This window comes from Heloderma suspectum, chromosome 6, assembly GCF_057233095.1.
Source record: "Heloderma suspectum isolate Gila_16-S chromosome 6, 16-S_ref, whole genome shotgun sequence".
In the NCBI taxonomy this organism is placed as follows: domain Eukaryota; kingdom Metazoa; phylum Chordata; class Lepidosauria; order Squamata; family Helodermatidae; genus Heloderma; species Heloderma suspectum.
Genome location: NC_139463.1, coordinates 95588600 through 95612968, shown reverse-complemented (window position 1 = coordinate 95612968; position 24369 = coordinate 95588600). Strand labels below are relative to the sequence as shown.

The window sequence follows — 24369 nt, the reverse complement described above, 5'->3', positions numbered from 1 at the left end:
AACTCTTCGTGACCCCATGGACCATAGCACGCCAGGCCTTCCTGTCCTGCGCTCTCTCCCAAAACTGGCCATTGATAAGCCTTTTATAATTCTGCATTTTCAGTTTCTAAAATTGGTTTTATATAAAATATCCCTCCCATTGGTCTTGATGGGAGGGAATTTCCCTATGGCAGCTCCAAGTTGGCTAATGTGGGGCCTAAATTGGGCATCCCTGGGGGGAAGAGAACGGCTTGGATCCAGATGATCCAACACCGGTTCTGGCCGACCCTGTGAATGCCCCTTTTCAGGCTTTTCTGTTTGCTAACACATTCTGATTTCACTCTGAATGAATGGTGTACAAAAGTTCTTAAACAAGGTACATACTCGAAGGCAGTGAAAAATAAGAACAACAACTGGAAAGCTGTTATTGGAAAGCTGCTCCAGTTGTCCATTTTGATGAGCCTCAGTTTTTAAAATTTATTTTATATAAAATTATAGAAATAATAACAGCAAGGACAAAAAGAGTAAAAGAGATAAACAATTAACTTATGATGTAAAATGTTATGTATTGGATGAAGAAATCTCCTGGCCCACCCGAAGAATGCCCCTTTCCAGGGCTATCTGCCTGGTATCACCAGCAGGACCGCCCATGGTAACTTTCCATGTGTTTGTGGATACAGTGGAGCCCCCACACCCATAGCACTCCTCTCTGCCAGTGGAGGATGATGGAAGGCACCCACCACAACATCCTAACCCCCTCCAGCCATCAAAGATGGGAGGTTAGTATTGCTCTCAAAACAGAGGAAATTAAATTCAAAGTAAACTTTTCATCATCACATCTCCCAGGAATTAAGCTGCATCATTTTATTTTAAAATCATTTTAAAATCTCAAGAGATTATTTATTTATTTGTTTGTTTAATTACAGACATTACATGACAGACATTACAGAAACTAAAACATCACATTTACATCCTAAGTGTCATAGCTCCTTACCAAAGTCCATGTTGACACGCCAAAGTATTCCCAAGAATCTCTAAGTGTTTCCCCAAGTGTCATGCTCCAAGTGACAATGCCCAAGGGTGGGTTTTTTGTTTTTTGTTTTGGAGTAAGCTGTAGCACTTAGACCACTATCAATTTTTTTTGTATGAATTTAAATGGGCAATGCAGATGTACCCAAATTAGTCAGATAGAATGGAGTGGGGGTAAGGTTCTCCGAATCTCCACCCTACTGCATGTCATGATACTGGAGTTAATTAAACTGAATCACACCAGCATCCTCCATACTGATATTCCATGCAATGAGCTGGCAGGCCGGAAGCAGAAAGTTGGATGTTTCACAGGAAGGCCAGTGCAAGAGACATCAAGAGGTATGTTGCAATGGGGACATTTTGCAGCCCATGATTCATCCTCACTTGAATCCAGTTGGCATAGACATGTACTGAAGTGTAGATACCAGGGTGTCTGGGTTCAGCACACCCTGCTCCAAAACTCACAACCCCAACCTGAGTCCAACCTCCTTTCTGTTTGCAAACTAAGGGTCCCCCGGAGTCACCCTGTGGAGAGAAATAATGGTAGATAGCACACATCTATGGAAAACACACTGCCATCTGATTTGGTATGCTGAGTTGGTCGGGGTGCTGGAAAAGTTCCAGTTTTACCTCAGCCACATACTCACAAGGTGACCTTTGGCAAGCCAACATTATCTCAGCCTCCTGCCACCCACATCTGTAATGGTCTACTATCTGAGGTTGTAAGAATTGGTGGAAAAGTTGTTAATGATTGTTTCATTTTTTAAATATCTGCTATTATTAAAACAAACAAATTGGTGGTGGACAAGTGCCACCTTAGAAGAGGCATTCACCCCTGTGTGCAAGAGAAGCAGGAAATCCTCTTCCATGACTGTGCCTTTTCATGTATCATTGCCTAAAACAAAGAAAGTTGCCTTTTTTTCTTAAGAACTGGTGATTTTATCTTATATACAAGTGTTGTTGTTGTTGTTCAGTTGTTCAGTCGTGTCTGACTCTTTGTGACCCCATGGACCATAGCACGCCAGGCCTTCCTGTCCTGCGCTCTCTCCCAAAACTGGCCATTTTGATAAGCCTTTTATAATTCTGCATTTTCAGTTTCTAAAATTGATTTTATATAAAATATCCCTCCCATTGGTCTTGATGGGAGGGAATTTCCCTATGGCAGCTCCAAGTTGGCTAATGTGGGGCCTAAATTGGGCATCCCTGGGGACACAGATCCCGTGTCTGACTCTTGAGCGTGCTCAAGTCCATATTCATTGCATCGGTGATGCTATCTAGCCATCTCATCCTCTGCTGAACCCTTCTCCTTTTGCCTTCAGTCTTTCCCAGCATCAGGGTCTTTTCCAGAGAGTTTTCTCTTCGCATTAGGTGGCCAAAATATTTGAGCTTCACCTTCAGGATCTGTCCTTCCAAGGAGCACTCAGGGTTGATTTCCTTTAGGATGGACTGATTTGACCTCCTTGCAGTCCAGGTGACTCGTAAGAGTCTTCTCCAGCACCACAGTTCGAAAGCATCAATTCTTCGGCACTCAGCCTTCCTTATAGTCCAGCTCTCACAGCCATACGTTACTACTGGGAAAATCATAGCTTTGATTAGACAGACCTTTGTCGGCAAGGTGATGTCTCTGCTTCTTACTATGCTGTCTAGGTTTGCCATAGCTTTCCTCCCAAGGAGCAAGCGTCTTTTAATTTCATGGCTACAGTCACCGTCTGCGGTGATCTTGGAGCCCAAGAAAGTAAAATCTGTCACTGCTTCCATTTCTTCCCCTTCCATATGCCAGGAAGTGATGGGGCCAGATGCCATGATCTTTGTTTTTTTAATGTTGAGTTTCAAACCAGCTTTTGCACTCTCCTCTTTCACCCTCAACAAGAGGCTCTTGAGATCCTCTTTGCTTTCTGCCATTAGGGTGGTATCATCTGCGTATCTGAGGTTGTTGATAATTCTCCCGGCAATCTTAATTCCGACCTGTGATTCACTGGAGAATCCACTGGAGAAGGAATGGCAACCCACTCCAGTATTCTTGCCAAGAAAACCCCATGGAACGTATATACAAGTGTAGATAAGATTTAATTTGATTATCTAATCAATTAATTCAGCTCCATGCTATATGATTAATTAATCAAGATTTCATTACTGTACATCAATAACAGCAACAACAACAATACTACTACTAATAATTTTGGAGAGCCTGAAGGATGGAGAGGTGCCATCTTCCAGCTAGACCAAAGTGAGAAAGAAATGGCTAAGGGCTTTATTCACATGATCCGTTTCAATGTAACTAATCCATAATGCATTTCAATTCGCAGCTGTTCTCTTTTCAGGAAATGGAGGAGGCTTGAATTCTGAAAATTCCTCTACTGACAGGAATGCATCTCTGAACTTCTGTGTCTTAGGAATAAAATAGGAGTGCTTTATTACTGAGGTGAAAAATATGCCATACTCCAACTCATTATACAAGGGAAAATGGAAGGAAAACGATCAATAGGAAGCAGACAAGCATTGTGGTTAAAGAATCTGAGGGAATGGTTCAGCTGTACTTCTATACAATTATTTAGAGCAGTGGCGTCAAAAACAAAAATAGCTGTAATGATAGCTAACCTCTGATAGGAGATGGCACCTTAAGAAGAAGAAGCCAGATGTAAGGACTATTGCACATTTAACCTGGCCTCTTCTGCATCTCGCCACTCCAAAACTGCACTATTATTATATTGTCCATCACAGGCAATGGCTCAATGAAGAAAATGTTATGGAACATCCTACCTGGCAAGAATCCCTCCCACCTTCTGGATAACCAGCACACAACATTTCAGACTTGATGGGATCCTTGGGAAAGCCTTTAGCTGGTGCACTGTTATAAAGATTGTTGCAGGTTTCTCTGTTTATCAGGGGCACCTTCACTTCCTGGAGGGTTCGTGGGTTTGGCAGGTTCACTGTAGGAGAGAAAAATGGACTGTGGTCATGGAATGCAGAGGGAGGAGACTTCAGAGTGGAAATTCATAATTTGAGCAGTGAGTGTGCTGTGGAAGCACATCCACCACACTTGAGCATCCGCACAATCTTCTCCCCATATGGAGAAGCTATATTATTCAGTAGAAGAGGGATCAGGAACCTTCAGCCCAGGGGCCAATTTGGCCAGCCGCCAGCCGGGCCTGCCCACTCCTGAGCAACCTGGAGTGAGACACCTTCCCCTCCCATCCTTGAATTCCTCCCATCCTTGAATTCCCACCTTGTCCACAACACCCAAGACCTGGAGGCTACAGGGGGCTTGTGGAAAAGGCAGGAAGAGGAATCTCCCATTATCAGGGATATTATAAATCAGAGTAAACAGTCATTCCCACCATTGCTTCACACACTGCTCCCACTCCCATTGAGGGAGCCTTCCTGACTGAGGGGCTGGACAGGGAAACTGCTGCATAGCAAAGCCAGTTCCCCACCCAAAGTGGCAGCTGGAGGAGCTCCAATTGGCACTTCAGCCAGGGACCAAAAGGCGTCATGGTCCATGCAGGGCTGGTTAGTCATCTGGGAGCTCTAGAATGAATGATGCAGTAAGTAAGCCTCTGAGTATGTAGAATAGAGTGGGTGGAGGTGAGTCCTCTTGCCTCAGATTGGCTTGGGATTTCTTTGGGCTTTCAAATAATAATAATAATAATACCCCTTCCCCAAAATTCCTATAAGAAACTGAGGACTCAGGAAGCTGTAAAGGCTTGACAGTCTCTGCTGCCCCATTAAGCCCCCCCCCTAAGACATGCCCCTTTCCTTAAGTCGTGCAAAATCCAGCCCAGAGGAGAATGTTCTGGTGGTAAAGCTCACCCGTAGCACTCTAGCTCACCTCTAGCATGAGTCAGCTCCAACACAACTGGGCAACTACCAAGACCCATATCCGAAAAGGGGGCCCTCTGCCAACCCCTAGATCCTTCTCTTAGTGGTTTCTGCCTTGACATATTCGCTGTCTGAGTAAGTGAACAGTAAGAGGAACCAAGAGAAGGAGCACTAACCTCCACATAGTTGGTTCTCTCTCAGACAGGTGGTGCCAATTTGACCCTGGGGGCAAGGCAAATAAATGGGCAGTGGCAACAGCAGGGGGGAAGAGCTGGGCTGACTCAGGCTGGGAAACTTGGAGAACATATTGAACAATTGGTCCTCCCAATATCTGGAATGGGCCCTGCTCACCTCAGTTTTAGGGTGTGATTTGGAATTTCTTTCTGAGCCTGGTTTGTGAGAACTTCACCAGGATCTGTTGCAGAGACTCATCATGCAATGGTGCCAAGCCACATGGGAGTACTTTCAAACAGTGTGACTGGGCTGGAGACGTGACAACATAGGGGAACCATTTTGTGCAATGTCCCTATGTTGACTCCAACAGGGGCTGCTGCCCTGATAGAATGGGGTTGTTGTTGTTGTTGTTCAGTCGTTCAGTCGTGTCCGACTCTTCGTGACCCCATGGACCATAGCACGCCAGGCCTTCCTGTCCTGCGCTCTCTCCCGGAGCGTGCTCAAGTTCATATTCATTGCATCCGTGATGCTATCAAGCCATCTCATCCTCTGCCGTCCCCTTCTGCTTTTGCCTTCAGTCTTTCCCAGCATCAGGGTCTTTTCCAGGGAGTTTTCTCTTCGCATTAGGTGGCCAAAATATTGGAGCTTCAGCTTCATTATCTGTCCTTCCAATGAGCACTCAGGGTTGATTTCCTTTAGGATGGACTGATTTTTTCAGTTTTTTTAATGTTGAGTTTCAAACCAGCTTTTGCACTCTCCTCTTTCACCCTCAACAAGAGGCTCTTTAGATCCTCTTCGCTTTCTGCCATTAGGGTGGTATCGTCTGCATATCGGAGGTTGTTGATAATTCTCCCAGCAATCTTAATTCCGACCTCTGATTCATCCAACCCGGCATTTCTCATGATGTACTCTGCATATAAGTTAAATAAGCAGGGTGACAATATGCAGCCTTGTCGTACTCCTTTCCCAATTTTGAACCACTCGGTTGTTCCATGTCTGGTTCTGACTGTTGCTTCTTGACCCTCGTACAGGTTTCTCAGGAGACAGGTAAGGTGGTCTGGTACTCCCATCACTTTAAGAATTTGCCACAGTTTGTTGTGATCCACACAATCAAAGGCTTTAGCGTAGTCAGTGAAGCAGAAATAGACGTTTTTCTGGAATTCTCTTGCTTTCTCCATGATGCAGCGAATGTTGGCGATTTGATCTCTAGTTCCTCTGCCTCTTCGAAACCCAGCTTGTACTTCCGGTAGTTCTCGGTTCACATACTGCTGAAGCCTAGCTTGTAGGATTTTGAGCATCACCTTGCTGGCATGTGAAATGAGCGCAATTGTGCGGTAGTTTGAACACTCTTTGGCGTTGCCCTTCTTTGGAATTGGAATGTAAACTGACCTTTTCCAGTCTTGTGGCCACTGTTGAGTGTTCCAGATTTGTTGGCATATTGAATGCAGCACTTTAACAGCATCATCTTTTAGGATTTTAAATAGCTCGGCTGGAATACTGTCATCTCCGCTAGCTTTGTTGTTACTAATGCTTCCTAAGGCCCACTTGACTTCACTCTCGAGGATGTCCGGCTCAAGTTCAGTGACCGCACTATCATGGCTATCAGGGACATTCAGATCTTTCCTGTATAGTTCTTCTGTGTATTCTTGCCACCTCTTCTTAATCTCATCTGCTTCTGTTAGGTCCCTGCCTTCTTTGTCCTTTATCATGCCCGTCTTTGCACAAAACGTTCCCTTGAGATCTCCAATTTTCTTGAAGAGATCTCTAGTCTTTCCCATTCTGTTGTTTTCCTCGATTTCTTTGCATTGTTCATTTAAGAAGGCCTTCTTGTCTCTCCTTGCTATTCTCTGGAACTCTGCATTCAGTTGGGTATATCTTCCCCTTTCTCCCTTGCTTTTCGCTTCCCTTCTTTCGTGAGCTACTTGTAAAGCCTCATCAGACAGCCACTTTGCTTTCTTGCATTTCTTTTTCTTTGGGATGGATTTCGTTGCTGCCTCCTGAACAATGTTACGGACCTCCGTCCATAGTTCCTCAGGCACTCTGTCTATCAGGTCTAATCCCTGAAATCTATTCCTCACCTCCACTGTATATTCATCAGGGATATGATTTAGGTCATACCTGAACAGTTTAGTGGTTTTCCCTACGTTCTTCAATTTAAGCTGAAATTTTGCAAGAAGCAGCTCATGATCTGAGCCACAGTCAGCTCCAGGTCTTGTTTTTACTGACTGTATGGAGCTTCTCCATCTTTGGCTGCAAAGGACATAATCAATCTGATTTCGATATTGACCATCTGGTGACGTCCATGTGTAGAGTCGCCTCTTGTGCTGTTGGAAAAGAGTGTTTGCTATGATCAGCATGTTCTCTTGGCAAAACTCTATTAGCTTTTGTCCTGCTTCATTTTGTACACCAAGGCCATGCCTGCCTGTTATCCCGGTGATTTCTTGACTTCCTACTTTAGCATTCCAATCCCCTATGATGAAGAGGACATCTTTGTTTGGTGTTAGTTCTAGAAGGTGTTGTAGGTCTTCATAGAACCGATCAACCTCAGCTTCTTCGGCCGCAGTGGTTGGGGCATAGACTTGAATTACTGTGATGTTGAATGGTTTGCCTTGGATTCGTACTGAGATCATTCTATCATTTTTAAGATTGTACCCCAATACTGCTTTTCCCACCCTTTTGTTGACTATGAGTGCTACTCCATTTCTTCTAAGGGATTCTTGCCCACAATAGTAGATATGATGGTCACCTGAATTAAATTCGCCCATGCCTGTCCATTTTAGTTCGCTGATTCCCAAGATGTCGATGTTCAATCTTGCCATCTCATGTTTGACCACCTCCAGCTTACCTTGATTCATTGATCTGACATTCCAGGTTCCTAAACAATATTGTTCTTTACAGCATCGGATTTTCTTTTCACCACCAGACACATCCACAGCTGAGTGTCCTTTCGGGTTTGGCCCAGCTGCTTCACTCTTTCTGGTGCTACTTGGAAATACCCTCTGCTCTTCCCCAGTAGCATATTGGACACCTTCCGACCTGAGGGGCTCATCTTCCGGCGTCATCTCTTTTAGCCTTGTGATACGTTCCATGGGGTTTTCTTGGCAAGAATACTGGAGTGGGTTGCCATTTCCTTCTCCAGTGGACCACATTTTGTCAGAACTCTCTGCCATGACCTGTCCGTCTTGGGTGGCCCTGCATGGCATAGTTTATGGCTTCACTGAGTTACGCAAGCCCCTTCGCCACAACAAGGCAGTGATCCATGAAGGGGAGAATGGGGTAGGCTGGGTTTAATTGGATTCACTCAGCTCTATCCCTTGTGTTATTTTTTCTTTTGCAATTATTATTCTGTCTCCCTGTGACACTGAGACTATGGGCTTCTCCACGCAGGGCTTTTATCCTGCTATTGAGATTGGTTACTCACTGAAGTTTGTGAGTCCTTTACATGACATCATCAACCCGCAGGGCATCTCCCACTCTAAATGACTTTATCTCATTTTTAAAAAGACAGGAGTTAATGAGCTATCAAATTATAGCACATTGAGTTTCCTGGTGAAAAGAGGCTGTCATGCAGTAAGAGGAGCTAGACCACAGCACCATCTTGTGGCTGTATAATGAAACATATAGAACACATAGATAAGGGGGGGAGGGGAGAGGCACATGTAAAGGGAGCCCGTCATGATCCTGCATTTAAAATGGAAGCAGAAAGCCTTGGTAAAGTTGTGGGATTTTAGCCTGGTGTAGAAATGCTCTGCAAGGTCCTTGGGGAAGGGAGCTGTTCCTCCACTACATTATAAAGAATTATGGTAATTGATGCTGTGAACATCAGTGGAATCTCAGTGAGCTCTGCAAATAGGATTCCTCACCTCCATCTTCAATATTTCCCCATCCAGTGACCCAGCAGTCTGCATCCATAGAGAATTGTACAGAAGAGTTTGGCAGGCAGACGGGGCGGATGTAGTTGGTGAATTCCACAGGAGCCTTCAGTTTAAGTAAAGCGATATCCCCAACATTGTTCTTGTTGTTAAAGTCAGGGGGGATGATAATCTGCTGCACACCAGAAAATACCGCGTTAACGGAAAGGCTGGAGAGCTTATAGGCACCCAGCAACACTTCATAATGGGAAGGCTTGGTAGACCTGTGAACACCAGAGCAAAATGCACCGGGAGTTTGTGAAACTGAAGGCTTTGTTTCTGTGAGATGTGTAAGATCTCACCCCCCCCCCCCAACACACACACTTACACACTCCCTTGGCTGATAGCAAAACTATATGAAACATGGGAGATCCATGACTGGAAACCCATCCCTTTTGCAGAGCAATCTTATACCGTAATAGTAGTTGCTGCAGTGAGAAATTGTGCTGCATTGTAATTCATTTCATAGGAACCATCACACTTTGGTACAAAAATAGAATTTCAAAATGGAGAGCCTTAAAACAGGGCTTCCTTACCTTCCTATCTGTTCTGACTGCTGGGAATATTGCCACCTCATCTGAAGTTACAGCAAGGGGGCAGTTTAGCAGTTAGCTAGTTAATGCATAGAATAACTAGCCTTAGGATCTCTATGGCAGTAGTTACCTGCTCTGCCCCTTCATTCTCCCCCCTCCTCTTTCCTTCTGCTTTCCTCCATCGCTGAGAGCACATGGCGTGCAAAGACATGGACTGAACAATGTCTCCTTTAAAACTGTAGGGTGGCCCTACATCTTATGTACAAGAATATGTAAGTAAAGGTGTTTCCTTTTCTTCACCAAAAAGAAAGTGTGGTCTCTGTGTGCATGTGGGACTAGTAACAGCTCATTCCGTTTTGCCTTATTTTCTTCTTTTTCTCTGCTAACTGCTTTTTTAAATAAGATGCAGCAATATCATATAAAACCCATCATTGACTACAGTGAAGAAAATAATAAACACAGAGAGGGACAAGGAGGTGGGGGGCTAGCTAAACTGTACCTGAAAAGGTTTTAAAAGGGGCTGATTTAGTTGTGCTTTTCTGGAGACATTGGGTGTTTTTACATTAAGCAAAACCCCCGCAAAACCCCACGTCCTTTCCGGAGCTTCCTGCTTTCAGTTTCTTTGTGGGAATAGGAGGGGTTTCTTTACATGGCAGCCATGTGGTTCGAACTGAGGGAGTGCCTCCCTCCCTGCCTGGCATGTGTGCAAAGGAGGGGTGTGTGTCTTGTTTTTGTAGCTTAACTTCTGCTGTACAGTTTTTTCGCAGCCCCCAGGAAACCTCTGACTTACTTCTGAATAGAGATAATACCACGCTATAAGTCTGCAATCCTGGGTACACTTACTTGGGAGTAAGCTGCATTGAACTCAATGGGACTTACTTCTGAGTAGACATAAGATCACCCTGTAAGTCTGCAACCCTCGGCACACTTACTTGGGAGTAAGCCCCATTGAACTTAATGGGGTGCTCTGAAACAACAGAGGAGGTTGCTTCTGAGCTTTGTGGGGTGGGGGATCAGATGTGTGTCCCTTCATTGCAGGGAGGCATTTTACCCTCTTCTCCCTCCCACTGAGAAATGCAGAGGCAGGAGATGCAATCAGCAGGTGAATCTTGCCCTCACACCTGTCAAATCTGCTTGGGTCTCCTTCCCTGTAACTCATCTCCCATCCTCAGTACCTTCATCATCCTGACCACACCCCCAACAACCATAAATAAACATCCACAGCAGGCAGACAGAGCAGTTTCTTCCGCTATGGGAGAATTTCACATGGAGGTCATGGCGCTCCTGTTCCATGGGCTTGAAAAAATACTACTTTTTTGCGTTTGAGGAAAACATGGGATAGGCTGGGGGAAATGGTGGGAGACACCCTGGAGGGTAACGGCATCATCTAAAGAGCCCACAAACCTCTGTGACAGAGCCATCTCAATAGCAGGATAAAAGCTCCATGTGATGATGAACCCCATTGAGTTGCAGCTTTCCAGTGTGCTAGGCTCCCTACTACATCTGGACTCAGAGACTCCAACTCGTATGGAAGTTGCAAGCTCCCTGAATGGCACCACAGGTTTAGCCAAGTCACTTCAATAAATGGAACATGGCATTTCTAAATGGGTGCTTTGGCAATGGGGTAAACTTTTCTCTCTGGGTGTACAAGGCCAATGGATCTGTCTAGGCAAACAAGAAAACAAAGTGGTTCAAGACAAGGACAGAAAGATTCAGGGCCTGGAAATGTTGGAGAGGCGTCCAAAATAGAGAGGGGGATCATGCTCAGAAAAAATAATGATGAACCATCTTGGAGATGCAGCTAATCTTAGAACTGAGTGAAATCTACAAATGTAAGAGATGCCAAAGCAAAAAATAAAGTGACCGAAGTCAAGACGTTTCTAGGTTCCAGGACAAAAGAGTCAGTGGCTCTGAGGTTAGGCTCAGGATGGGGCTGAGCAAAGGGAACAATAGTTTGGTTCAGGAGAATGAAATGAAAGCTCAGGGAAGTTCCTGGCTTTTTAATTTAAGTAGCTTTACGCGGCAAAAGCTATGCATTGGTATATAATTAGTCATGGGTATACAAAAGAAGAGTGATCATGAGGGGTGCCCAAGTTTTTAGCTTTTATATTGTTTTATGCTGTGCTTTGTGGTTTTAATTTTGTGAACTGCCCAGAGAGCTGTGGCCATTGGTGGTACAGAAATAAGTTAATTAATTAATTAAGTAAATTAATCAATCAATTAATTAATTAAATAAGTGGTTTCTAAACCTGTTGCCTGGTGGATGAGAACCCTTCGGGATTAAGCCATATTTCTCACCAAGGCTCTGTATTGGTCAGGTTACTGGCTGGCAAGATGGCTGGCCAGTGACTGACTTCTGAATCTAATAGGCATTTGCATGTTTCTGCTCAGTTCCAGATCGATGAAAGGAGCACAGGTGCAAATACAGCTTCTTCTACAGCTACACTGAGAACCATCCATGTTTCTAACAGCCTTCCACCAGGCCTGTGGCCCTGCTGCTTCATGTGGCACAAAACAGATTATTGAGCCAAGGTGTCAGGGTGATGCCAATGAAAGTACGAAGCACAGCTACACATGGGCAGACAGCCAGCATGTCCGAATCCCCCGTAACAATTCACAGCAACACGGATCAGATACTTACTTTAAGAAGCAGTGAGCTGCTGTCAACACCCACTGCTCAGCTAAGAGGGAGGCCCCGCAGATTTGAAAGTGATTTAGTAAAAGGGCGACTTGCCACGGCCATGACCCATCAGAGGCTGGATGGCCTCCAACAATTCGTGGAGAGGTCTTTGGCTGCCCACAAACTGTAGAAGACGGAGAGGAAGTAAGAAGATGTATCATTATGATTTGCAATATCATATCAATAACAAAATCGAACTGTTACAAGAGGCAGAGCATGCCAGGAAACAAAGTTTCTCAGTTTGAATTAGCTTGCCAATATAGAATCATAGAATCACAGGGTTGGAAGGGGCCTACAAGACCATCGAGTCAAACCCCCTGCTCAGTGCAGGAAGCCTGATTCCTAGGCGGTCTCCCATCCAAGTACTAACTAGGGCTGACCCTGCTTAGCTTCCGAGATCAGACGAGATCAGGAGCATCCAGCCCTTTGTGTGGGTATGTTTTTAATGTTTATTATTAAAAAAAGAAGAAGAATACCATATACAAATATACAAACAAGAGTCAAGTACTAAAGGAGCTGGAGGTAACACAACCAGATGATGATGACGATGATGACGATGATGATGAAAATAAAAAAATTACTCTCCATTTATATTCACTTTCATTACATAAGACTTTCAACAATAAACAGTAGATCAGAAATAACAGTAGTTATTGTCCTAACTTGAATTCTCTATATTTCAATAATTAAATTACTTCCGAAACTTCTTCAGTTAAACTATATGTTTATTTCTTCCTTTCCAATAAAGAATACATTTACTCCACTGTTTCATTGAGTCTTCCTTTGTTGCTCTACTTTCCCTATTTTTTTTTATATAGAGTTATTTTATATATTAATATTCTTTTCCATATGCTGTTTTCCCATAACTTAAGTGGTGATGTTTCTTTTTCTGAAATTTTGCAGTAAGACTCTGGGCTGCAACTAACATATTAGCAATTGGTCAACCCTTCTTTTTGTTTACAAACCCTTTGATATTGCCTGCTAATGGAACAGAAGGGTTCATAGGCAGATTACAACCCATTACCTTAAAAAAAAAATCCAGTCTAGAATCTCTTAGTTTTCTTACAATTCCACCAAATTAATGTGGACAAAATCAGCACCATGAAATCCACTTCTCAAACACTTTGCCAATGCTAAATTGGCATAATTGGCATCTTTTGTAGTCTCTTGGGAGTCAGATACCAAAAATAGATAATTTCATAAAAGTTCTGTTTTGCAGCCACATGCATATGAATTTTATAATTATAAATCCACATTTCATTCCATTGTTTTTCTCTAATTGGTATTTGAAATTTACTTTCCCATTTAAGTTTAGCCTTATTCCTATAAACTGGTAAATCCAGAGAGATATTACAGATTTTAGATAACATTCCCTTTTGTTGTTCTTTTTGTAAAAGTACTTTTTCAAATTTAGTTAATGGTCTGTGTATATCTATAGTTCTAGCCAATTGAGTAAGGCAGTTCCTAATCTGAAAAAATCGAAAATAGACAAATGATTATTTTGTCTATAAACACCCTCAAATGCTACTATTTTACCATTCTTTAAAAAATCAAAAATATTACAATATTGTCTTGCGTAATCAAATTGTGGTAAAAACACAAAACAAACACCCCCCACCCCCAGATCTAGGAGAAATTTCTGGTGCAAGTTGTGTTTTTAATTTTACCCCAACTGCCTTTATTGCCACTTGGATTATATTAGAATAATTTCCCTGTTCATTTTGTCTATCCCAAATATTTTCTGTGAGTGGTCTATCTAGTCCCAATTGTTCTGTTGCCCAATGGTCCTTGTCATCTCCAAATCACTGGGTCATTGCTGCTAACATTGCTGCTTGATAGTATTTTTCTATATTGGGCACTGCAAGACTCCCATTTTCCATTTTTTGCTCTGTGGTTTTAAACATAATCCTGGGAATTTTTGCTTGAAAGATAAATTGGTTTATCATAGTTTGTAAGATCCTTATAATTTTAATTGGTATATTTAAAGGTGGACCACTGAGATATGTCCTATCTAAGGGCTCTTCTCATTACTCCATCAATCAAAATCCTTCTTGATATTACTTATTAAAAAATCAGAATTAGTATTTATTATTTCTCCAATAGTATCACTAACATACTTCGAAGGTAGCATATCTTGGTTCTCTTCCATTGGATTTGAGTTTTTAAGGTTAATTCTTTCTTAACTACATAGTTAATATTAAGACCAATTGTCTCTGATTTTGCTTTTAATTTTATACCCTGAGATTTTACCAGATTTCTCTAACTCTTCTAGGACTTTTCCAATTGATCGTTCTGGTCTGCCCAAAGCAAATATCACATCACCTGCATAAATTGCTTACTTGGAACTGGCTCCCTACATACTGGCTACATTCGACATCCTACTATTGTGTTATTAGAACTTATTTTGTTTGCCATCAGTTCGATACAGGGATTGAACAACACTGGTGATAAAGGACAGCCTCGCCTTACTCCCTTTTGATGCATTTGTTGTTGTGATAATCTCCATTACCTTATTTATAGCTTTTAGTAAATTGTAAACTAAGTTGACCCATGCGCTGAGTCTGCCCGCCCCCCTGTAAATTGTTGATCAATGATCAATACTCTGGGGTTTAGGGACTATTTAATCTGGAAAATTAACAAACATTTGTTGCTTTATTATTTCTCAAGACAATATGAGGTCCAGTTATATGAGTAGTTATTCAGATGTAAAACTCACTTTGTTCAACAAGGCAAAGTGCATGTGAAGCCCCAAAGCGGGGGTTTGCTTTTTGTTTTTACTTTGGCACATGAATGAGGCAGGGATAGTTGCAAATAAATATAGAAGAACAGACCACTAAATAGATATTTTATCTTATTAGTCAACAACCTCTATCTCGTATTACTAACTGTAAATCCAGAGAGTACAGACAACTAAGAAGCCTCTTTCTGTATTTTTGTTTTCTCCCTCACCATATTCAAACTAACTCCTTCCAGAATTATCTCTCCAGAATTTCTCTCCTAGCCCGATCTGATTGTAATGGATTCCAATTCCCTTGGCAATGGATCTAGACTTAGACCCACTGAAATGAATGGGGATCATGTTAGTCATGGTCCTGGTTTAGGCACGGGATTAGGATTGGATAATCTCTGAATTCTTGGGGGCTCTGCTTTTTTATATCTCCCCAGGGCAGAAATGCCTCCAATTTATCGAGGGCTTCTTACCTGCATTTGAGCTAACAGCACCTGAGGAAGTAAAAATGGGAAGATACTTTAGGTAAAAGTCCCTATAGAAAAAAAGTCTACCCAGCCCCCACCCCCACCCCTTTTTTAAGCAAAAAAGGATGTAATCGCTGCACAATGCCTTTTGATTGGTAGCATTAGGCACTGTCTGTTTGGAATCACACTAGGGAAGAAACCCCAGTAACAAGACTGCAGTTTTGAGTGCGTTGCCAGGGCAATAGGTAGGGATGGCGGTGGTGTCCAGTTGGGCGTTTGAGCTCGGGAAAGTGCAGCAGGCAGGCCCTGCTGCTCCGCCAGGCCACCATTCTGCTCAAATTGGTAGCTTGGCCTTTTCAGTAAAGGTGAGTTTTATGTAGACGGTGGCCATACAGAGGCCCATTTACACAACATTACAGGTGGCTCGCCACACACTGCAAGCAGGGTCAAGAGGCTGGCGGAGATCCAGGGTGCGGCATGGACAAGTATCAGTTCCCCCATCCGTAGCAATGGGCGCATGTTTACCATGTTTTAATTGGCCAAGATATGATCATCCAAATGTGGCAAATCTTTTCTCAATTTGTTGAAGAGTGAACACTTCCGACAAATGTGCAATGTGTTTACAGCCAAATTCTCAGGGTGTAAATAGGCCTTAATCTGAACCCGGACTCGTCAGGTCTTTAGCTCTGGGCCTGCTTTTGACGTTGCTGCCTCGCAGCAGCAGGGCGGGAGGTACGCTGCTCCTAATGCTTGTGTCAAATCAGGCCCAGTGAAGGCTTCACACTGGTGAATCAGGCCCAGTACCCACTGCCCTTTCCTAGTGCTCAGCTGCCAGGCCACTGTCTTTAAGGGGACACTGCCCTCTAATTCCTTTACACCTCTGTATTTAGCAATAGCAAGACTATGAGAGGGATTCCTCCAGTGGGAATGGGCCATCCCATCTTTTCACAACTCAGCCCTAGTCTGGCCTTCCAGCCCAGTTGCTGGTGATTTCTACCCGGAGAATTTCTTCCTTTATGGATGGAACAGCCATTGTGTGCTTGTTTGTGTGTAAGACAAATGTTGTCATGGTGCTACCCAAGCTTTGCACATGCTTTATCAACTCAGCTGTGGGCGGCTAAGGTGTGGTGTGGTCAATACTTGTATGGGGAACTCCCTTGAAGTCCTATATATGCTGTATTGCCCTCTATGGAAAAAGCCTATTCTGAGATTGCATTCTTAAAAAAAAACTATATAGCCCAATATTCCCCGACTTATACCCACAGAAGAAAGGCTGTGAGTGCTCAATTGGGACCTCCCCATATGCACTAGCTCCACCCTCAATCTTGAGATGGATGATCTGAAGGCATATCTTAAGCACGTTCAGTTGAACCTGCTTACTATCCTCTGCGCAATCAGGAACTGTGCTAGCATCTCCCTCAGCACCTCCCCACTGTCTTCACTTACCTTGTACCATAGTCAGTTGTAGCAGCCATACAGCAAGCCAGGAGAGCACAAATGGCATAACTGCCAGTTCTTCTCTAGTCCTCTTCTGGGTGGCTTAGTTCCAGTTCCAGTCAGTTCCAAAACATAGCTGTTTTACTTCTGTCTCCATGTCTTTTGGTATCTGTGCTATAACATTTCATATCTAAGATGAAAGGATAGGACTGGTGGAGTGTAAGGAGTGAGACAACCTGAAAGACCTAATTCCCTGAACTGATTAGGTTCCATCAGAATCCCAAATTCTGGCTCTCCCCAACAGCCTGAGACCTCCCATCTCACCCAATCTGAGTATTAGCACTGCCAAACTTTCTAACAGTTTTCAGGTGACCTTAACAGGTGCACAACAGTATGAAACAACAACAACACAACCAACAACAACATGCATGGCACTTCAGGAACAGTAAGAAAACATGTTACCTGCGCATTGTGGTGGGCTATCCATGGTGGCTGTTCATCGGTGTTTGTTTAGTTAGTGCCACTCACAAAATGAGAGGACAGGAGACCATCGTGTGGACTATAGTTTTTGCTGAGGGGACAGAGAGTAGGGGCCCTTAAAAATGTTCTAAAGAGAGAAGTGGCATGACCTGGCAATGGAGTCAATAGAGAGGGTAAAGGAGAGGAGGAGAAAAATTCAAGGCTTCGTGCTGTGTAAACAGGGCGGATGGTGATATTGTTAACAAATATGGAGAAAGAAAGTGGCAAAGAAGGTTTGGGGAGGAAAGATGAGAAGTCTGGTCTTGGATGTATTGTGCTTGAGGCATTGATTAAGGCTGGCCCTCCCATGAGGCAGGGTGAGACCTCAGGTGGCAAGTCATGTACCCCCATTGCTGGGAGGGATGCCCAGTGCAATGGTGTGCATTCCAGGGAAGTCTACGGCCACTTTCCTGTGCAGTAATTGCTGCAGTGGCACAACTAATCTCCATGGCCACTTTGTACACAGTTGCTTGCTCTGAGGAAAGACCCCTCAGAGCATGGGATTGAGGGGAGAGGAAGGCCAAGAGGAAGAGGCAACAGTGGGTGCTTCCGCTGCAGGTAGTGGGATATTCATCTTTATTTCTTATATTTATTAACCATCTCATAAAATATTTTTTCTAGATGGTTTACAATGATGGCACACTGACAATGATGTTACATACAAGCAAAATAAACAGAGATGCACTTTGAGAAACAGGATTGAATGAAGAGGGAAATTTCTGTTGTGGAGAGCTAGAGCTGGGTGTCATCAGTGGGTAGGTGGCACTAAAAGCACTGGATGTGATGGAGTCATCTAGGGACGAATGAATCTGTCAATTTTGCTACCTCTCAGTTTCTCATTTTTCCAGTTTTAAGTTTGGTTCTTCCTGCTTTCACATCAATTTGTGCTCCCCCCTTTTTAAAGTTTGCACTAAAATTTGCATGTGCCTTTGTGTGCATTTCTCCTAATATATGGATTGTTGCTTACAATTTTGCCGAATACACACATTTTTACAAGCGATGTTCCCTAACGTGCTGCATTTCTGTATGTTATTTTCACTAAGATAGATATTTTTGTGTTCACGTTTCCTAATATGTGCATTTTTGCATGCATTTTTTGATTGGAGCACTGCATCACAAAATTCAGAGAAGTGCAAATGTAATGTTTCCTGTATTTGTGCAAAAGTGCAACATGGGTTGCGTTTCCAAAGTATGAAATGAAATTGATTTCTCCACCATCCCTTGTTGTGGCCTCCTTAAACTCCAAGACCAGTGTCTGCTCCTTTCCCATAGATCTCCTCAGCCTGTTCCCTGCTGATTTAAAAGTCAAGAACATTCTTGTTCTTTTGGTTAAAGATACACTACATAGACAGATATACAATTGTCCTACAATATGTTACTATCTTTAAAAATATACTTCATCATGCCTCAACAGCATCAGTGTGTGAAACAGGAGCCGCATGGTGCCTTGGTGTTCATGAACATGCATTTACTTAAATGTGCGCTAGAGACAACGCAAGACACATTTCCCCCACCTTCTTGTCAGGGTTAACTTATGCATCGCCCTCCCCCAAAAGAGGGAAAAAAGAAGAAGTGCTCAGTCTGCTGTCCAGGTCCTAACTGTGGCTGGGCAACTTCAAGGCCCCTGCGTCTTCCTCCTGATGGTTCTTTACCTTTAGTCTGGCCTTGGGCTGCAAACAGAGAACTGTCCAAATAGAGATCACCCTCCCCCGTGCGGCTTAGGAAGCAGAACATGTGGTACGTTTGAAATGCCTCCTAAAAATGCAACAGGCTTTTTCTGGCTTGTAACTTATCATTAATCATGATGCTCCTCCATTTTATTGTTTTTGTATCGCTTTATTGTTATTGGATCGAGGATGGCTTTTAATAGTGTATTTTAAGCTGTGGTTTTAAACAGTGAATTTTAATGCTGCCATTTCAATATTGCTCTGTGTAAACCACGGGGATGTTATTATATTAAGCAGTATTTAAATATTAATAATGAAGTTAAAATAAATAAATCATCAAGATGGCCACCCTATAGGGGAGGGAGTGGGTCCCTGAAAAATGTCAAGGCCAGCAACTCACTGTAAAAGTGATAACTCCCAAAGGCAAAAACAGGGACAAAATGGAGACACTGAATTTCCAGGGATGGATTTCAGAAAACAGGGATCTATGCCTAATAAACAGGGGCAGTGAAGCATCCACTAGCCCTGTGACTCTAACCACTTGGTATCATTTCCTTCCCACAGCTGAAGAAGAACTCATGATACTTCCCTTTATATTCCTTCCACTCCATGGCAATAAGCTACTATTGACCTCAACACCACTTTGATCTTGTGACCCTCTAGAACTCGTTGGACTGCAACTCCCATCATCCCTCACCTTTGGCTATGCTAGCTAGAGCTCATGGGAATTGCAGTCCAACAACATAGACCATCCTCCTGTCCCTTCAAATAGTTACGCTGTTTTAGGGCCAAACGGGACATTACATGGAGGATCCATGATTGCACCTACTGAAGTATTTTTGTCTTTACCCCATTTTGTGCCTCTGTGTTGCCCCTGCAGCTGATAGAAGCTTGCAGAGGGGCATTTAGATCATTATACTGGTATTTCTCCATGCTGTGGCTGCTTTTAAAAGAGGATAATTATGTGGGAAGATCCAATCGACAGCTGGTCGGCCACTGTGTGAACAGAATGCTGGACTGCATGGACCCTTGGTCAGATCCAGCATGGCGCTCTGTATGTTCTTATCTCACTCCAATGTCACATCTGGTTTGGCCCTCACAACCCTGCCAGCGCATCTCAAGTTTATAAACGCCTCTTCCTAGTCTTTGCCATTCTTACCTGGTTCTTTCTTGGCCGAACAGAAAAGACTCTGTACTCTCGGGCTGTTGCTTGGTAAGGTTCTTGAGGAAAAGTAACAGAAGCCTTTATATATTCTGACGCTGATTCTTTTTATGGCGTACCGCGATGTTTCAATCACTCAGAACAAACACATTAGCTTCCTGGTTTGAACTAAGAGGAACCATCTGCTGATTTATTTATTTTTTAAATAACACACTACAAGTGCCATTTCCCTGAAGTGGGTTTTTTAAAAACAAGCAAGCAAGCAAGCAAGCAAGCAAACAAACAGGAGCCTATGGCCAGTGTGCCTCTGCTCTGTGCATATGAAATGTCTCCCTGCTTTGAACCACTTATGGTGCAATCCTATGCATGTTTAGGCAGAGAAAAGGCCTACAACTCCCAGCATTCCCCAGCCAGCAAGGAGTTGTAGGCCTTTTCTCTGTCTAAACATGCATAGGATTGTGCCCTTGAACAAAGAGAGAATGCATAAGAAATAGGTGTCTAAAACTGCATGACCATCATATAGTTATATATTATTATTGCTATAATTTCTTCGATTTCTTCGATACCTTTATCAAAAATGACTCAAGCTTTCAAACAATAAAATTAAAACATACAAATTTTAAAACAGTTAAAAACAATTATCCACTAAAATACCACCACCTCATAAAACAACGAAAACATTGACACAGTGTGATTTTATTTTTCCTATTTTTCTTCAAGTTGTCTTTTTAATGTCTCCTCATATCCACTTATATTTCCCTTGAATATTTACTTCTAATATCTTATCACTTTTATTAATTTCTCTCATTTCTTAAATCCACCTTTACTTGATTTTTGTCAGTGAAGATTGCTTCCCTCTATAACTTCTCCGCCTGCTCCTACTAGATAACCTTGTAGACTTCAGGGGCCACAATGTACTCTTGTTTTCTTTGTAATGTAACAAATGTGGTGTGAAAAAATAGAATGCAAAGTCTGACCCTGAATTGTAAACATCCTGAGATGTAATCTGTGACCCAAGGCATCTAAGTGTTAATTTAGAACACTATGAAATGTAAAAAGGTCAACATACTAAACCAGTTCATGTTATGTGAATAGCCCAGATCAGGAAGGGGAGGTGTGAATGGAGAATGAATGGTTTTATTGCAGGAGGGCCAGATGAGGGTGCTCTGGTATGTGCTGAAGATTGCCAAAGTATCAGTTACAGAAGATGGACATGGGACAATAAAAGAGGGGTATCTGCAGATGTTTTGATAACAAGGGTGGCAGTTTATGACCATAGAGATATTGGGGAGTCGGAAGGAGGTGCCAGGCTGTCTACAATAAATGTCAGTCTTGGGAACTGGGAACACGATGTATTATCAACAAAAAACATACTGAACCCCTCTTTGATCTCATGAGCCCCAATGAGGGAAAAGGGTATAAAACCCCTGAACCTGCCATTGTTCAGGAGGGGCGTGGTTGCATCTGGATCATTTGTATGTGCACACACCAACAGTACCCTCAATCCATGGCTCACGTATGAAGTGCTCTGGCCAAGTACTTGATAGCATTGTGGTGAGTATGTGTTGGGTAAAATTCAGAGAAAGGATTTTACAGTTCAGGGCTTAGATACGGTGCAGCTGTCTTCGTTCTGTCATACTTAACCGTTTGGGTTTAGGATATAAGACAGCAGGCTTAGCCTTGGGCCTGGCTGACACTGTATCACCATTACCTCAGTGGGCCATTTGCGGCATGGCCCGATCTGGAGCTGAGCAACAATAGGGATGGGTTGAACACTTACCTTCTGTTCCGTTCTGTTTCCGCTGGGGGGGGAGGCGCTCCATCCCTCCCCCCGGAATCCTCAATGGGGGGGGGAGGCGATCCGTTCCTTCCCCCCGGAATCCTGCCCAGCTGGTTCTGCTCCGCGGCCAAGCCGCGGAGCCGCTGGCCAGCTCCACCCGCCCGCAGCCAGACATCTGGCTGCTGGGCAGCCCTGCAGGGACGCAAATGGCGGCTGTTGTAGCCACCGCCATTTGTGTCCCTGTATTTAGCTGTGATAGGCTATGTAAATATTTACGTAGCCTATCACGGCAGGGGGAAAAAACCCCAGCGTATGCAAATGGCGTGAAGAGGAAGCGAATGGCGGCCGCAGGATGGCCGCCATTTGCAAAGCAGCGCGGACGGGAGCAGGTAAGTGCTCCATTTCGTGCGCCTTTTGTGGGTTGGGGGTGGCGGGGACTTCATCCTGCGCGCCTTTCGTGGGTTGGGGGGTGCGGGGGCTTCGTTCCGCGATGGATTTAGGGGGGCCGAATGCACTGGCATTCAGCCTCACTGAGATCTGTTGCGGAATTCTCTGACATCCCTAGCAACAAACAGGGGCTAGCTGTAAATTTAGTCATTTAATGCTGCACGTTTGGGTAACTAAGTCTCTACCTAAGAAGCATGCAACTTCTTAAGCCTCAGAGAAGGACGCAACTTCTTGAGGATTGTTGGTTTGGGGCTCTAATCTAAGAGGCGTGGAACCTCCTGAGATTCAGAGGGCTTGAAACTCTTTGAGGTTCCTTTGTAATTACATTTGTACCTAAGAGGCATGTAACCTCTTCTGTCTTGAGCTTCAGAGAGCCTGAAACTCTCTGAGATTTCTGTGTGATTAAGTTTGTGCCTGAGAGTTGTGTAACTTCTTCAGCCTCAGAGAGTGTGCAACTCTCTGGGGAGTTCTGCTTTGGCTTATTTCTTTTTATTTCAATAAATCTCCTTTTCTTTCATCTGCATTGGTTGTGTGCATGTGCTTCTCCACCTCATAAGATCCCAAACATCTCAGCCTGATCAACTGAGTGGTCCTGGGTAAACTGAAATCCATATTTCACAACATCAGTGACAATCAAAACCATTCAACAGATATGCCCATGATATTCTCCAATATCCCCAACCAGGAGTGGCACTGGAAGTACAGTATCCCCAGATATACCAAGAACAAAGTTCAGTTTCAGACAAGTTCAACATTTGTCTGAAACGCCTACATTTTGATCCCAAAGCAAAGTTTGTGTGATGGTATCCACCCAGCAGCTACCATAGTGAAGACAGATACAAATAATTTATTTAACTTCATTTCAGTTGCCCTGACTTCAATTTGACCATTTGTTGTGTAACCAACCATCAAACTTGACCTATGTACCTGCTTCAGTTGTAATCAAACCGTTCTGTGTAGACAGCGATGGTCAAACAAATAAGGTTCAGGTTCAGTTGTGGTTGGTATTGGTAACCTTCATACTCAGTCATCTAGCATTGTACTTCAGTTAACAAAAAACCTTTCACATGTATTAAGGAAAAGCATGTCCAGTCCACTCATGCTCCAAAATGCTGAGAAATCACAGCAGTTAAGGGCTATACCCTCAGCAGATATATTATTTAAGCAATGTGGGTACGGTATGGTATCCTATGCTGTGGATGGCTATCAGAGGTAGAGTGATGGATCTAAGTCCCAGATTTGTCTGTTAGTCTGACTCATCCTTACATTAAACAGGTTCAATGTCCATCATGCAGTAGGTGGACACCCACCATTCATGCCATTACCAGCAGTGTATTGAAAGCAGCTATCCAAGTGTATAAAGGTGGATGGCAGACTCGATGGCCTTGTAGGCCCCTTCCAACCCTACTATTCTATGGTTCTATGAAGGTTGTAAACATGCTGAATCTCCTGTAAGATGGTAAGTCTGTTGGACAAGAATGTTTAGTTTGATTTTGGCACAAGACCAGTGCTGCCAGGTAGGCAATGGCGCTCTTTCCTGCACCAGGTAAAGACCTTCTTTTCCCAATCATTTTAGTTTTTTTTAGTTCTGTTGTGTTAAATCTGTTATTGTATTTTAAATCTCTACATTGCTGCCAGGTTTAATTCTGGTTTGTACTTTTATACTGTAGTTTTAAACTTTTAACTTTTTATAATGTATCTTATGCTGCATTTTGTGGTTTTAATTCTTGAGAAACACCCAGAGAGCTTTGGCTCTTGGGTGGTAAAGAAATGTAATCAATAAATAATATATATTCTGATGTGAATGTTTGCAACTTGGAATTATATTTCTCAGGTAGTTGCAACGTTAGTCAAGCTATGTGTTTGAGACTTCCTATTTCATACTGTCCACTTTTTGCTCAGGGAATCAGATTCTGGTGTATGTAGATTTTGATTGCTGTGCCTTCAGGCAGGAGGTTGAGATGGATATGATTTTTTTTTTAATAGCCTGGCTACCAAAAACAGCATTTCATCATATTTTGATGTCATCGTCTGTAA

The 24369-nt window shown here is 43.2% G+C and overlaps 1 protein-coding gene across 1 annotated transcript; it reads right to left on the bottom strand.

Annotated features, from left to right (window-relative positions):
* Positions 1-823: 823 nt before the first annotated feature.
* Positions 824-20220, bottom strand: LOC146341915 (serine protease 33-like). Its single transcript, XM_084805262.1, has 7 exons — positions 20103-20220; positions 16767-16947; positions 15327-15347; positions 12087-12249; positions 8865-9136; positions 3769-3938; positions 824-1533 (listed from the first exon to the last, which is right to left on the bottom strand). The coding sequence occupies exons 2-7, from the start codon at positions 16822-16824 to the stop codon at positions 1315-1317; spliced, it is 903 nt and encodes a 300-aa protein (XP_084661388.1). The 5' UTR covers positions 16825-16947; positions 20103-20220; the 3' UTR covers positions 824-1314.
* Positions 20221-24369: the final 4149 nt, after the last annotated feature.

Bases quoted from the DNA above. Each gene is read 5' to 3' on its own strand.
- LOC146341915 (XM_084805262.1), bottom strand. From the start codon at position 16,824: ATGCCATTTGTGCTCTCCTGGCTTGCTGTATGGCTGCTACAACTGACT. The intron at 15,348-16,766 runs GTAAGTGAAGAC...TTACTTCCTCAG, and splicing joins ACAACTGACTATGGTACAAG to GTGCTGTTAGCTCAAATGCA. The intron at 9,137-12,086 runs GTAAGTATCTGA...TGGTGTTCACAG, and splicing joins GCAGCTCACTGCTTCTTAAA to GTCTACCAAGCCTTCCCATT.